This window comes from Carlito syrichta, unplaced genomic scaffold (genome assembly GCF_000164805.1).
Source record: "Carlito syrichta isolate Samal-C Ts95f unplaced genomic scaffold, Tarsius_syrichta-2.0.1 Scaffold309894, whole genome shotgun sequence".
In the NCBI taxonomy this organism is placed as follows: Eukaryota; Metazoa; Chordata; class Mammalia; order Primates; family Tarsiidae; genus Carlito; species Carlito syrichta.
In genome coordinates, this window is record NW_007253990.1 from 173,765 (window position 1) to 188,013 (window position 14,249).

At 39.4% G+C, this 14,249-nt stretch overlaps 1 protein-coding gene across 1 annotated transcript; it reads right to left on the reverse strand.

Annotated features, from left to right (window-relative positions):
- Positions 1-9,811: 9,811 nt before the first annotated feature.
- Positions 9,812-10,762, reverse strand: LOC103270661 (olfactory receptor 51F2-like). The gene has a single exon (XM_008068195.1). It carries the CDS (start codon positions 10,760-10,762, stop codon positions 9,812-9,814), a length of 951 nt encoding a protein of 316 aa, XP_008066386.1.
- Between the last annotated feature and the right edge of the window lie 3,487 nt (positions 10,763-14,249).

Here is a 14,249-nt window from a genome sequence, read left to right on the forward strand (position 1 = left end):
CTCATACCTCTGAAATAAAATCTACTCCTTAGTTATCACTTCCAAGACATAGTGTTTAATCAATTATAGTCCCTTATATCAGTGGCCTAAAATTTAAAAAAAGTAGAAGGTTGAGTGGGAGATACAGTCTGGTAGAAAGGTATTATTTATTTTTAATAGAATTATTGTTAATATACCTTTAGAAATTAGCAATGAAATGTCTTAATATTATGAAAATGTTAGAAGTTTTGGAAGCAAAAATAACAATGCCTAAAATGAATACTTTGCTCATGAGACCAAACATTCAAAATTAGACTTAAAATGGTAAATCATATGTTCTGTCCTGTTGGTTTTCTTAATACAATAGTCAAGTACATAATAGTCAAGGTTTTTAACTTTAAATTAGACCATGTTATCTATTATCCTTGCACACAATTTAATTACTATTGGTTCATTCTTTCATTTACTGATTCTCAACTATTGCACAACATAATAGGGTTGCAGAGACAAACAAGCTATTGTGATAATTAGTGAAATACATAGATAAGAAAACAACCAATCCAAACCTTATTATTATGCTGTGTATTAGAATATATAGAAATAGGCAAAGTAAGTAATAAGAATATATAAAAGGAATATTTAATCTAACTTGGAAACAATCACAATGTGTTGTTTGAGCTATAAGGTCAAGAATTAGAGAGATCCACTTTTAGAAAGTTAGCATAAGGAGTTCTGAGGACACAGTTCAGGGAAACAACTATAAATAATGAGATATATACATATATAATTAAATGTGTGTATGTAACCCTACAAGCATGCACATACATATAGTGATATAAACATAAACATTTAAATTATCTGGAAGTTGCCATAGGGCATACAGTAAATGAAAAATATGTTTTTTCAAGAAAATATGTTAAATCATTGTAAGAACAGTGATAGTCTATAGCACTTGAACTAAAGCTAGCTTAGAATCTCCCTTCCCCCACAGCTTAGCATGGTGATAGCTTCACTTCAAGTGGGTATTGCCAAGAACACAGAGCTTCCTCCCCCTCCTCCCACACTCTCTTAGTTCTCCATCTAAACTACCAGCATTTCTCATCTTTACCTCAGCTCCATATTTCAGATAAGTGCAGCCAAGATGAGTACAGCCAAGAGGTCAGTGGCTTCCTTCATCCAACTAGCCACCACTCATAACTCTACCCTAGACATGGTAGGACATGAGGTCCTATCATCCTTTCCCCAGCTCAGTCCTAAGGTGGTAAGAGATGCTAGCCAAGAAGATTATAAGCTATCCTGCCTACTGCCCTGCTTATATGGAAGGAGTTTAACTCCAAGAGCAAAGAGTCAAAATGGAATTAAGTTAGAAATTAATAACAGAAATTTGGAAATTCACAAATATATGAAAATTAAATAGTATACTCCTAAATAATCAATGGATCATAAAATAAATCACAAAAGAAATTAGAAAATAGTTTGAGATGAATGAGAAGGACATATTAAAACTTGTGGGATAAAGCTAAAGATGCTTTAAAGAGGAAAATTTATAGCTGTAAATGCCTATATTGAAGAGAAGAAATTCCTCAAATCAATAGCCTAAATTTTTACTTTAAGAAACTTGAAGTAAAAAAAAGACAAAACAAACTAAACCTAAATCAAGCAGAAAAAGAAAATAATTGTTAGAGTAGAAATTAATAAAATAGAGAATAGAAAAACAATAAAATCAGCAAAACAGAAGTTAATTATTTAATACAACATAATTAGTAATTTTGAAACTTCAAAAAAAAATCTAGGCCTAGGTGTCACTGGCAAATTTCACTAAACACTTAAATAAAACAAAAATTAGTTATCAATTCTTTATTAACTCTTCTAAAAACAGAAAAGGCATAAACACATCACAACTCATTCCATGAAGACACAGCTGCAGTTATCCAAATAGCATAGTATGGGCATTGGATAGACATATCCATCAATGGACTACGATTGAGAGATTCACATTTCCTGTCAACAGATTCTCAGCAAGAGTGTTAAGACAGTTAAATCTGGAAAGAACAGTGTTTTCAACAATTCGTGCTGCCACCTAAATGTCAAATAATTAAAATGGATATGAAAAATATGATGAAGCCATTCAATGGACTAGGTGAAAGATAGCTGGGGAATCAAGTACAAGGGGGTGGGAACAGAGACTATCTTGCTACTCTTAACACTGCCCAGCCACATGGGGTGGGAGGGAAGGGGGATGTGATGAGCCCCATTTCCATGACAACCATTTGCTTATCCCCTACTTTGGTGGAAAGAAGGGAGAAGGCTCCAATATCTCCCTGGAGGTTTCCCCCTCAAAAGACTTCAAGTAGTGGTTAACAGGGTCAGGCCTTGTCATGGAGGGAGCACAACTATGGTGGAAAGCCTAGGTAGAGAGGCAGCCCACAACCATGTCTTGGCCTTGTGGCCTCTGTGACTAACGGTAGGATAAGCCAGGTGGGGATGTGCTGGTCCCCTTGGTTGGTGGTCCCAACAAGCCTACTGGAACCAGGCCGTCAGCAGGGGGTCCCATCCCCTTCCTCCTCCTCACCTGAGGCTTCAGCCTCAGACTCCTCTACTGAACCCTCAGGCTCCAGAGGACTTGGGAGCTGTTGATGACCCCTCTTTGCCAGCCCAGGGCCCCCACCAATCGGGTCCCCTTCTCAGTCTCTAGTGGGGCACTAGAGACCCTGGACACAGTCGGGTCAAGCGCAATTTGGGGACTGAGACCACAGGAGGTATCAGTTCCAACCCGCCTGGTCCGCTATCTGCGAAATCCAGGTCATCCTGAATTACAGCCACCGCCATGGCCCCTTCACCCTTTCATCCTCACATTCCCTCTGCTTCAAGTCGAAGGCGACCAAGGCAGGTGAGGGGGCGGTTTCCATTCTCATCAGAGGAACTATCCTCACTTTCCCCCTGGCCCTGGGGTTGCCACTGCCTCCCCAATCCACAGCTTTCAAGGACAGACATGTTGCCACCATCCAAGGCAGGAAGCTGGCTGGGCTGAGGTGATGATGAATTCTTGGGAGATCGGCCCCTCTTCCGCTTGGTTGGGGATGTTGAAATGGTGACAGTGGTGACAGTGTTGGCGACAGTAGCGGTGGAACAGGTTAGCGGTGGTGAGAGTGGTGGCAGGTGTGGTGGGAGTGGGAGCAGGAGTGGGAGCGAAAGAGGCTGTGTCTGGCTCTCTAAGTTGCCGTCTCCTGGAGAGAAAATGGTCCCAGGGATGGGGATGGGCAAATCTCGTACCTTAGGGGGCTGTCCTCACCTTCTTTTCTCCACAGGTAACAGGACAATGGGCTCGGGTCTGTGAACTGGCTGGGGGCCAACGGTCTGGGGCCCAGGACAGGTTCTGCCACAATTAGGGTCTCAGCCCCAGGGACTGGGTCAGTCCCATTGGTTTTTCCCTTAGAGGCAGATGGGGATGCCTCATCCACACCTCTCCCAGCATCTGCTGGAGACCTGTTCTTCTTGGGGGGCCTCCCCCTCGAATGTTTCACAGTAGGCAGGGTGATAGCATGCACTGCCTCTACTCCATTCTCTGGACTGCCCCCACCTGTCACCCCCAGCTCAACGCAATGTTGAGCCATGAAGGGCTGCTGAGTTGGAGTGGGCAGTGAGGATGAAGGAACAGCTTCACAGGGTCCACCAGTGAGAGGTGAGGATCCTGGCCCTGACATGCTATAGGCAGATGGGCTTCCCGGAATGGCACTAGTCTCAGAATCCCAGGTACTAGGGTGCTGGCAGTTCCCTGCTGTTGTCGCTGTCACCTCACCAGTTCCTTTTCCTCTACCACAGTAACTAGCCATGCTGGCAGCTTGCAAAGCACTTTGGGGCCTGGAGGTTGCCCTGGCCGACCAACCCCCTGGCCCCCAATTTCTAAATCAGCATTGGTGTGATGCTGAGGGGGTCGGGCAGGTGAAGGACCCTGGTGAGGAGGTGGCTGAAGATGAGGTTGATGGAGCTGCAACCTCAGTCTTAACAAGTTCCTGTGACTTTTCTGGGCTGGAGGTTAGGGTCTGGGCCTCCACTGGCTCTTCTGAGTTCCTGTCAGCCTCCAGTGGCTCCTGAGGTTGCTCATCAGATGTTGCTGAGGGTGGGAGCTCCAGGCCATTGCTCTCACTCAGACACGTGGACAAGTCCTCACCGTCAGGCAGCACTGTGAGGATAGTTCCCTCAGCAGAATCTGGTACCTCCTGCTCTTGACCATTGAGGACTGCCAACCTCCATGGTTGGGCTAGGTGCAGAAGGAGTGAGACGAAGGTTCTTCTCTGACACGGACCTCAACAGTAACAGGCAACAGATCCTTAGGGGGCACAAGATTAAGCGAGGAGGTCTCTGAACTGCCCATGTCAGCCAACTCCAGGGACTCCGTAGATGCCAGCGCCTGTGCACACAGTTCTGCTTCAGGCCCAAAGTTCAAAAAGAAGTTGGTGACTGGAGGAGAGATGGTCACAGAAAGAGGAGCAAGCAAGAGAGGAGCAGAAGGAGTTAAAAAAGAGGTTTGGGCTGGCAGTGGGGTATAAGCTGGTGGAGGAGCACAGCTATAAAAATAAGTGAAATATTATATATACCTTGAATACAGTATACTTAATTTTCAAAGCCAGTCACAAAAGACTAATATTGTATAATTTGATTTATGTATTTATGTGAAATTATCAGACTAGACAAATCTATAAGACAGAAAATAGATTTGTAGTTGCTCAAGGCTCTTTCCCCACTATTTTGTATGAGGATTGCTGGCACGATTTAACTTTGCAACTTACCACATAGGTCATCAAACCATAAAAATCCAGGCCTGATTGTATTGGAAGAATTGTTTACCACTTGGACATCCTGGACTCACAAGGAGCACTATGTTTGAGAGACTTCCTCCTTTCCACTTTTTATAGAGAGAAGGAAACTTATGTTTGTTTATATATTAAGGGGAAAAAAGCTGACACATGTTAGGTTGAATCATGAAGCTATAAAATATATTTGATGAATAGCAGAATGAAATACACAGATATTTTAACTATGGTCATAAAAATTTTCTTCTAAATCATAAAGTTTTTAGATTTGCTATATATAAATGTTTGATGACTGTAAGCAAACATTTTAGCAAATGCTATTAAATAGACCATATGCTACCAAGTGAGCAATATGCCCTTCTACATGAGGTGCTTGAAAGTAAGTGATATTGGTTGTCTTTTGTAATGTAACTGATGTTGATGAACATGCAGTATGCATGGGATGTTTCTTTAAAGGAAATGGGTTGTTTTGTTGTTGTTGTTGTTGTTGTTGTTTTTAATCCCCCAAGTACCTTTATAGCTGATCAGTAGAAAATATTCTTTCCTACCCTGGATAAGAACGTTGACAAACAATGTAAGTTCTCTGTGGTAAGAAATAGAAAGTCTCACTTTAAGTTATAAAACCCATTTCCGATTTAGAAATTGAAAGAACTTGGCTCGGTAAAATAATCAACATTTGAATCTTCATTCAAAGACAACACTTCTCTCTGCTATCTGAGCTAAAGCAGACTGCAGACAGGCCTCAGAGCATCTAGAGAGAGAGCTTCATTGGCTTTCCTCTTTTACACTCTCATCTCATTAGCTATTATTTTTAACACTGCTAAGGTCAAAACTAAAAAAGAAAAGTAAAACCAATAGCAAAATTTGTGTTTATTTGATATTGCCACAAGATATTTTCATATTTGCCAGGTTTAGTGGTTTTGGGGGGCTGACTTTCTTTCCTGGGCTGCTTTTGTGGATTCATAAAAGATCTCTCAGCAAACAGTACTAGTTTCTCATCTGCAGTTCCTTTGGTGGATGTTTCCTATTTTCTTCCACAGCCCAGAGGTTACCCAAATTCTTTTCAGTTGAGGTTTTACTGTGCTTCTGGACATGATTGAAGAGGATTCTCTTACTGGTTCTTTTATGTGCACATAGTTTGCTTCTGGTCCACAGGACATACTCAGGCACTCTTGCATAGAAGACTTGAGAGGGTAGTATGAACCCAATCATATGAAATAGCAATTTTCTTTACTCTAGTGCCACAGAAACTCTTCAGTCCCTTTTCTTCCTCTGTAGGTTTCTCAAAGGGAGTTATTTATCATTTTCCTCCCCAGATCTCCCTAAAGAGCACCATTATATCTCCTCAACCACATGATCCTTCCTTCTTTAGTGAAAGACTAAGTAGACCCCTCATGCAACTTTATCTAAAGTAATCCTATTCACAAAATCTATAAGAACCCCATTTAGCAGCACCTCCCTGTGTCACAAGATACCTTGTCCCTTCTACCTCTGTGTCAAAGTTCCCTGATCTTATAAAAAGAAAATAAGTGCTTATAAAACAAAGTATGACAACAAAAGCTTACAGTTTTTTCCAGATCATCTGTGTCTTGCTTAAGATACCAAGCTAGTTTTGCACTGGAGACATTTGCAGTGTTAAGATGCCAAGAAGACTGTTCTATATGTCTTCCTGCTTCCTCTATCTGTGCAGATTAAAAGAAAAAAAGATAGTCTGAAGTTTTATTTTTTTAGTTCATTTTCTTTATGTCCATAAGACTTTTTAAATTATTTTACAAATTATATATTCTCTTTCTCATCTAACCCTTCTTGAAAGTCTGACAACTCACTTTGGAATTTAGTATCTATTGTTTTCCTGACTTAACTTTAACTAGGGAGGAAAGATCCAATTTTAACATTGTATGATAGTAAACAATAAAATTGTGCTATTGATTCATTTATACAGAAAGTGTCCCCTACCACTTAGAACTCTTTTCTGGGATTTTTATGGGGAAGCCATGGGAACCTTATTTTTATCTCTTACATTCTTCAAAACATATGGGTATAATTCCTACTTCCAAATCATACTATTAGTTCCTGGAGAGCTAGAAAGGCAAATTTTTAATCTTTGCATTCCATAAGATAAACACAAGGTAAATAGTTAATATGTTATTTCAATTTTATGTTTTTAATGTAAGCTAAGGCCAAAAGAAAAATACTGGGGCAGAACTAAGGCCTCCCTCTTCTCTGCCTGAAATTCTAGCTGTCTATTTTATTTGTATCAGAGAAAATATATGAGATTGTGTACCCAGATCCCTACAAACGAACCATCTGGAGGTCACACATCCACCTCACCCTCCATTTCTGGCTTCGTGCCCTGACAGCATATAGAGGAGAATTCTGAAAAGCCCTGCTATGACTAGAAATCACATTGGTGGGGTTTTCCTGGGGTCTAACATGTGGTTAAAGCAAAGCCCTTAGATTTAAATCAAAGGCCTAGCTACGACCTAAGTCAAAGACCCGTGAAAGGCATTTACTTCATGCCTTAGGTGGAAAAGGATCAATAAGCACTTTGTTCATGCATCTCAAGCTCAAAAAGTACTTACAGGTGAAGTTCAAGTAGACCCAGTAAAAAATAGGAGTTATTATATTCGCTTATTAAAGTGACGTGTATCAGTTGCAAAAATCAGCAGGAAACACAAAATTTGTTCAGATAGCTTAATGTGAAAGATGTCAATAAAAGAACTAATTATACAATGATGGACAGGTCTAAGGAAACAAACAAGGGATGCTGAGATTCCTGGAGACTAGTGCCAGTGAGAAACCATCACTAACCCAGGGGCTAAAGAGAAAGAAGAAACATTGCGAAAGCAGGATCTCTGCTCTAGCCCTACATTCTCCTGCCAGTGCCTTCCATCTTGTGAACCCAACCTGAAGTCAGCTCACTGGGGAGCCAGAGTGATGTAGTCAATTTGGGTCAATACCCTAGAGCATCAAGCAAAGCAAAATGGATGGACAATAGAACTAGGGGTGAATAAATAGTAAAAATAATGGCCATACATTGCTAGTCAAACTCTGTCACCTAAGGATAGATATGCCATGGTCTCTGTCTTTGAAAAGAATCCATTAGTGAACAAAAATGAGAACAATTGGAGCAAACAGAAATCTCCAAAACAGAATTTGACTCAGACACAACCAGGAACTCTATTGCTAAACAGTGTACAGGAGAACTGGGGAGTGGGTCCAAAGATAACTAGACATTTGTTAGAAAGAAGAAAAAATACTCCCAAGAAAATACCTGGAAATTGTCAACTAGCAGCCTTTCAGAAGATTGTATGTAATAGTACTTGGTGATTGGCTAGCTATAATTGCCAGTTACTGTTGATAGTATCAACAGTCCAGGTTGGATCACCTAATAAAACCTTTATCATGGCCATATTGAGATTACTTGTGTTACAAGCACGTAACTACACTGTGCTGGTTCTTGGCTATCTCAGCTCCAGACCCACCATTCTATAGACTTCTTTTGATAAGAAGGCTGCAACTCATTAATCATAGTCATCGTTTGCTGGCTGGTTCCCTGCTACATTCTATTAACTGAGAGATGCTGGGAGACTAAAAGTGCTGTAGGGACAAGTATCTCCATCATGTTTACCTATTGTGCTTGTCATTGCCACCACAGGAATAGTTCTTTGCCCAGCTGCATTTGTTCTAGTTTCCGGTTTTATTATTTCCCATACTTCTAGCACTAATTTTCATCATGCCTCTCAGAAGACAGAATCAACCACCAGTAGGCCCTTTCCTGAGATGTCCTCCTCTGTGCTCCTGAGGCATGATCTCCAGCAAGGAAGTGCCCCTTTCTCCTGCGTGCCCCAACTTCTGAGCTCCTAAGGTACCAGGACTAGCATGACAGCATCTTCTCATGATAGGTCTAAATTTCACCTCTGGTTGGAACCCTCCACCAAGATTCTAGGTTTTAATAAACCCAAAGTCTACTCTTTGCTCCCAAGGCCACACAGATGCAAGAAACTTTCTGTAGTTGTTATCTCTGTATAATTTCTGTTATCTTTTTGCCTATTTGGTCCTCTAATACCTGTTTATCCAGTTCTTTGTATTAAACGTTTCCTGTGTTAATGACTGGTGTAGTTTCTATTTTTCAATTTAGAGTCTGACTACCATATCCACTTCAACTTTCCTTAAGGAGAAGATCTAAATATAGCATTAAAAATCCAACCAGATTAAAATATTTCTGCTTTTGCTTCTTCTTAATCATGAGGCATAAAGAAAATTAATTTTATTCAGAAATGATATTTTCCACAAGCAAGAACACTTTTATTAAGCAGAAAGCATGACACTAGTGCTTCTGAAGGAACTATATAGTTTAGAGTTGAATTAAGCAGAGTTATTTTTCACAGAATCCTGAGTTAAAAATATTCTCTGAAGAGCTGTGAGAAGTATAAATATTTGACCAAATAAAGTTAAGTTACTAACAAGGCAAAGCAATGTTTATTGATGATTATACTAGCTGTTTAAATGAGGATGTCAGAGAGGTCAGAGGCAAAGAAAAATAATATTTTGAAAAATTAAGTAATCATGGGTACAGTCAATTGTCTATGGAAGATTTAAATAATAAAATTTGGTAATTTGAAATTGTTAATGTACTTTTTATTTCCATTTGTGAGCTGCAGTGATGTTGTTTCTCCCTGTAAAGGATAAAGTTAAACAACTAGACATTTTCTCTTTTTTCTATTTAAAATAATAATAGTAATTCCACATTCAAAAAGTAAGTTGGGTCATTGGTTAACTAGGCTATTTAAAATATTTCATCTCAAATGAAGAAATGTTCTTTTTATCATCATGATTATTGAAGAATCCTTAATTATATCCTTGAGAATCTCTAGTTCATATTAACCTCTCTTAGCCCATGGTTTTTTACTCAAAATTAAGTTATCTTTTGGGAATCTAAACAATTTACCCTCTCTGAATGGCATTTTACTCATCAATATGAAGAAAAAAAGACTATATAAAATCGAAAGGACCGTCTAGTTCTTTGTCGTGCTGCAATGAAGCACTTTTAATACAGCCTTGCGTATCTGTTTCGTCTTCACACTGTAGATGATTGGGTTCATCAAAGGGGGGATTAGCAGGTAGGCATTAGCAATCAGGGTATGTACATAGGGTGGGGCTCGTTTTCCAAATCTGTGAACAAAGGATAGACTGATCAATGGGATGTAGAATACAGCAACAGCCCCAATATGAGAGATACATGTGCTGAAAGCTTTCTTCCTCTCTTTTGGGGAAGCAATGCTGAGAAGAGTCTTAATGATAAAAATATAAGAAAGGATAATAAAGATAGAATCTACCCCAGCAGTGGTGATGAGGGCAGCCAGCCCAACTGCACTGTTGATCCTGGTGTCTGTGCATGAAAGCTTCATCACATCAGGATGAAAGCAGTAAGAGTGCTGGAGCACATGACTGCGGCAGTAGGACAGTCTCTTAAGAAGCATCACCATTGGGGTCAGTATTAGTGTCCCTCTGGTGATGATTACTGTTCCAATTTGTGCTATTTTAAGGTCAGTTAAGACAGAAGCATATCTAAGAGGATTAGAAATGGCCACAAAACGATCAAAAACCATGGCCAACAGCACTGAGGATTCCATGACAGTGAAAAGTTGAATAAAAAACATCTGTGATAAGCAGGCATTAAAACCAATCTCCCTGGCATTGAACCAGAATATACCCAGCATGGTGACCAGGGTGGATACAGATAGGCCGAGGTCTGTGGTAGACAGCATGGAAAGGAAATAGTACATGGGTTCATGGAGGTTGGGCTGGGTGGTGATGGCGAAGAGAATCAGACTGTTTCCCGAGAGGGCAGTCACATAAAGGAAGCAGAAGGGAATGGAGATCCAGGTGTGGAAGACTTCCAGTCCAGGAACACCAGTTAGCAGGAAAATGATGGAAGAGGATGTGGTATTCTGTAAAGTTGACATGTTGAAATCAAACTGCAGAATCTTAAGCTGAATGTCTGTCAATGATAAACTGTATTTATTTATTATGCATTCAATGTGAAATTAATTATTTCACCAGTAAACATTTGTAAAAGGCTATATCTATATTATATAGAGAGCTCATAACTCTTGGTTAGCATAAAAACTAAAACCACATTAAATAAAGCCGCAGAAAACAGGAAATGAATAATTACCTGAGGATATAGAATTTGTACAAAAACAAATGAAGCAACATTCCATCATATTTAAGTTCACATGTCTCATACGTGATGCAGCTAAGATTTTAGCCATTATTTCCTGACTTCAAGTGATGAGAGATAAGCACATATTTTCTGAAATGTGTCCAATGGGGTGTATGAAATTTTAGGCAAACAGTAAATAGTATATGAAAGTGATTCTGATAGAGTAATTGAATTATGTTGGCTTCTAGAGGTCCATTCAACAAATCCTCTCTTCATTTCCTGAATACCTTCTTTCAGTCAGAATGAGCTTCAATATCTCAAATAAAGAGCTAACATTTGTTGACCTTATATTATCTATTAGTAGCTGCGATAATACCCTGGATAAGTGTACAGTCTACCTGTACTGTCAAAACTTGAGTTGTACCTAAGTAATTTTAATACTACGTAACAGAAATGATCAATTAAGGCAATTTTACATAAACAGAGTTATTTGAGTATACAGAGTCTCCAATATAACTATTAAGGATAGCTGGATGTTCTACATTTTCACTCTGCATACCAAGTCAATTTTTTTCAACTGCATGTTCTAAATTTTGATTGGGTTCAAATGCTCTGGCATTTACCAGCTGTGTTACCACATGACGAATTACTAAACTGTCTTTGCCTCTGTTTGATCATCTCTAAAGTAAAGTACCAGTTACTTTACCAATTTTACCAAAGTTATTCCACAAGATTGAAGAAGAGACAATCCTCCCTAACTCATTCAACGACGCCAGTATCATTCTGATATCAAAGCTTGGAAAAAACACAACAACAAAAAAAGAAAACTACAGACTAATATCCCTCGTGAACATAAGTGGAAAAATCCACAGCAAAATAATAGCAAACTGAATTCAACAGCACATAAAAAAATCACGAACATCACGACCAAGTGGGTTTTATCCCAGGGATGCAAGGGTGATTCAACAAACACAAGTCAATAAACGTGATCCACTACATAAGCAGAATTTTAAATATATATATGCACACCCCATAGAATTGTTGTGAGGATTACAACTAATGTACGTAAAAATCCTAGCTAAGTATCTCACTATGATAAAAGTTAACCAGATTTTAGCGATTATCACTTAAAAAGAAAAATTAAAGTTTAAAAAAGCATATAAACATTTCTCACTCTTCCTTTTTCTACATTTCTTCTCAATTCCACCTCTCTTATTTGCCTGTCTCTTTATCTGGCAACTGAGAGAAAAACATGGGAATATTTTTAAGACTGTTTTTTGTTTTTGTTTTTGTTTTTGTTTTGAGTTGGAGTCTCACTCTGTCGCCCAGACTGGAGTGCAGTGGCCGCTCCGGGCCACCGCAGCCTCGACCTGCTGGGCTCCGGCGATCCTTCCGCCTCAGCCTTCCAAGTAGCCGGAATTACAGGCATACGCTACCACACCCAGCTGATTTTTTGATTTATTGTAGAGATGAGGTCTCGCTGCCTAAGCGGGTCTCGAACCCGCGGGCTCAGGCAATCCACTCACCTCAGCCTCCCAAAGGCGCGGGATTACAGGTTGAGCCACCGAGCCCGGCTTAAAGCCTGTTTTAACAATGTCTACTGTTTAATATCTCTTCCACGTTTGATTGCTTCTTCCTCCACAACTATGTTTTTTCTCATTCTTTTTTCATCTTTTCTTATTCAAAAGAACTCTTGCTCCTTTCTAGACAATGCTACTACCTAGTCACTCAGTGTAGTCGTTAGTTTAGTTACACCCCAAACATTACTGAGTGCAAGCTGTGATCCAGACCATAGGGATGCAGAGCCAGGTTAGGTACTCCCTGACCTGGGGATCGCTAGGAAAGAATAAGATAGTTCATTAAAAAAAAATAAAATGCAGTGTGACATATACAATAAGACTGTATTTATCTAAGATAAAGAGGTTGTATATATTAGAAAATTGTGGGAGGAGGTGTCAAAAGTCTTCTCTGCATAAATAAAGAATTATTGTGCAAAGATTGACAGGTGAAAATTACCATGAAAGAAAGCCTAAGCGTAAATATTTTAGAAATGTCACTAAAATACGAGAGACAAAGTAATAAAATGTAATGTTTACGAGGTAATAGAGATCAAGTAAGGAATTATCTTTCTAGCTTCAAAAGGGTGAGGTACTTGTACCATTACTACAACCTACATAAATTTTCTGATTTCTTCCTCAACCTAAACATAATTAAAAACAACTTTCATCTTAACCCCTGCATTCCTACTACATGAATCTCCTTTGCTATACCTACAACTGATAAAATGATTTGCCTGCCCTCATTTCCCTCTTCATACCTATGGCTGAAATCTGGGTTCTGTTTCTGACCAAAACATACTCTATTGCATTAGTTTTCTATGGCTGCATAAGAAATTACTAAAAATTCACTGGCATACAGCAGATACATTCATTATCTCGCAGTTCTGCAAGTGTACTGTCTGAGCACAGAAAAACTAGGTCCTCTACTCAAGATCTCACGGGGTTGAAATCGAGGTGCCTCTCAGCAATGTGTTCTCATCTGGAACCTCTAGTCTTCTTATAAGTTTAGTCATGCAGCTGGCAAAATTTAGTTCCTTGTGGCTTAGGATTGAAGTCTCTGATTTCTTGCTGTCTGTGGGATAGGGGAAGAGGGATGCTCTTCGTTCTTAGAGGTTACCCTCAGTTCTAGTCATGTGATCCTCTCACAACATGATATCTACTTCAAAAGCAGCAGGAGACTCTTTCTACTGCTTCTTGTCTCTTTTAAAGGCTCTTGTGACTATGTCAGGCCCACCAGGATAATTTTCCTTTTGATTAATTCAAAGTCAAGTAATTAGCAGTCTTAATTACATCTGTAAAATCCTTTATCCATATAACATAAAGTAAACACAAGAGTACTAACCCTTCACATAAATGTTCCCCACTCACATCCAAAGGGTGGGTAGGGTACAAAACAAGTACAGCAGGTTGGACAGGAATCTTTAAGGTCCTTTTAAAATTCTGCTTTCCCCAGCTGTCAAGGCTGTTCAATCTCCAAATCTTTATAGGTTCAACTTCTCAAATGTCTCTTGATTGATGATCTTATCCTCCAGTTTCATCAGTGACTCTCTTTCCTATATCTAGGAACCTTTTAATATAATCTCCCTGGGCTTGTCCTTGCTTCAACCAACGACCAAATAAAGCAAGTTATTTTGCACTGATGCACTCGCTTAATTCATATAGTTCCCTTTTCTTTGAATGAGACTAAATTGTTTAGACTCATTATTTGATCCATCAAACCATTTATAA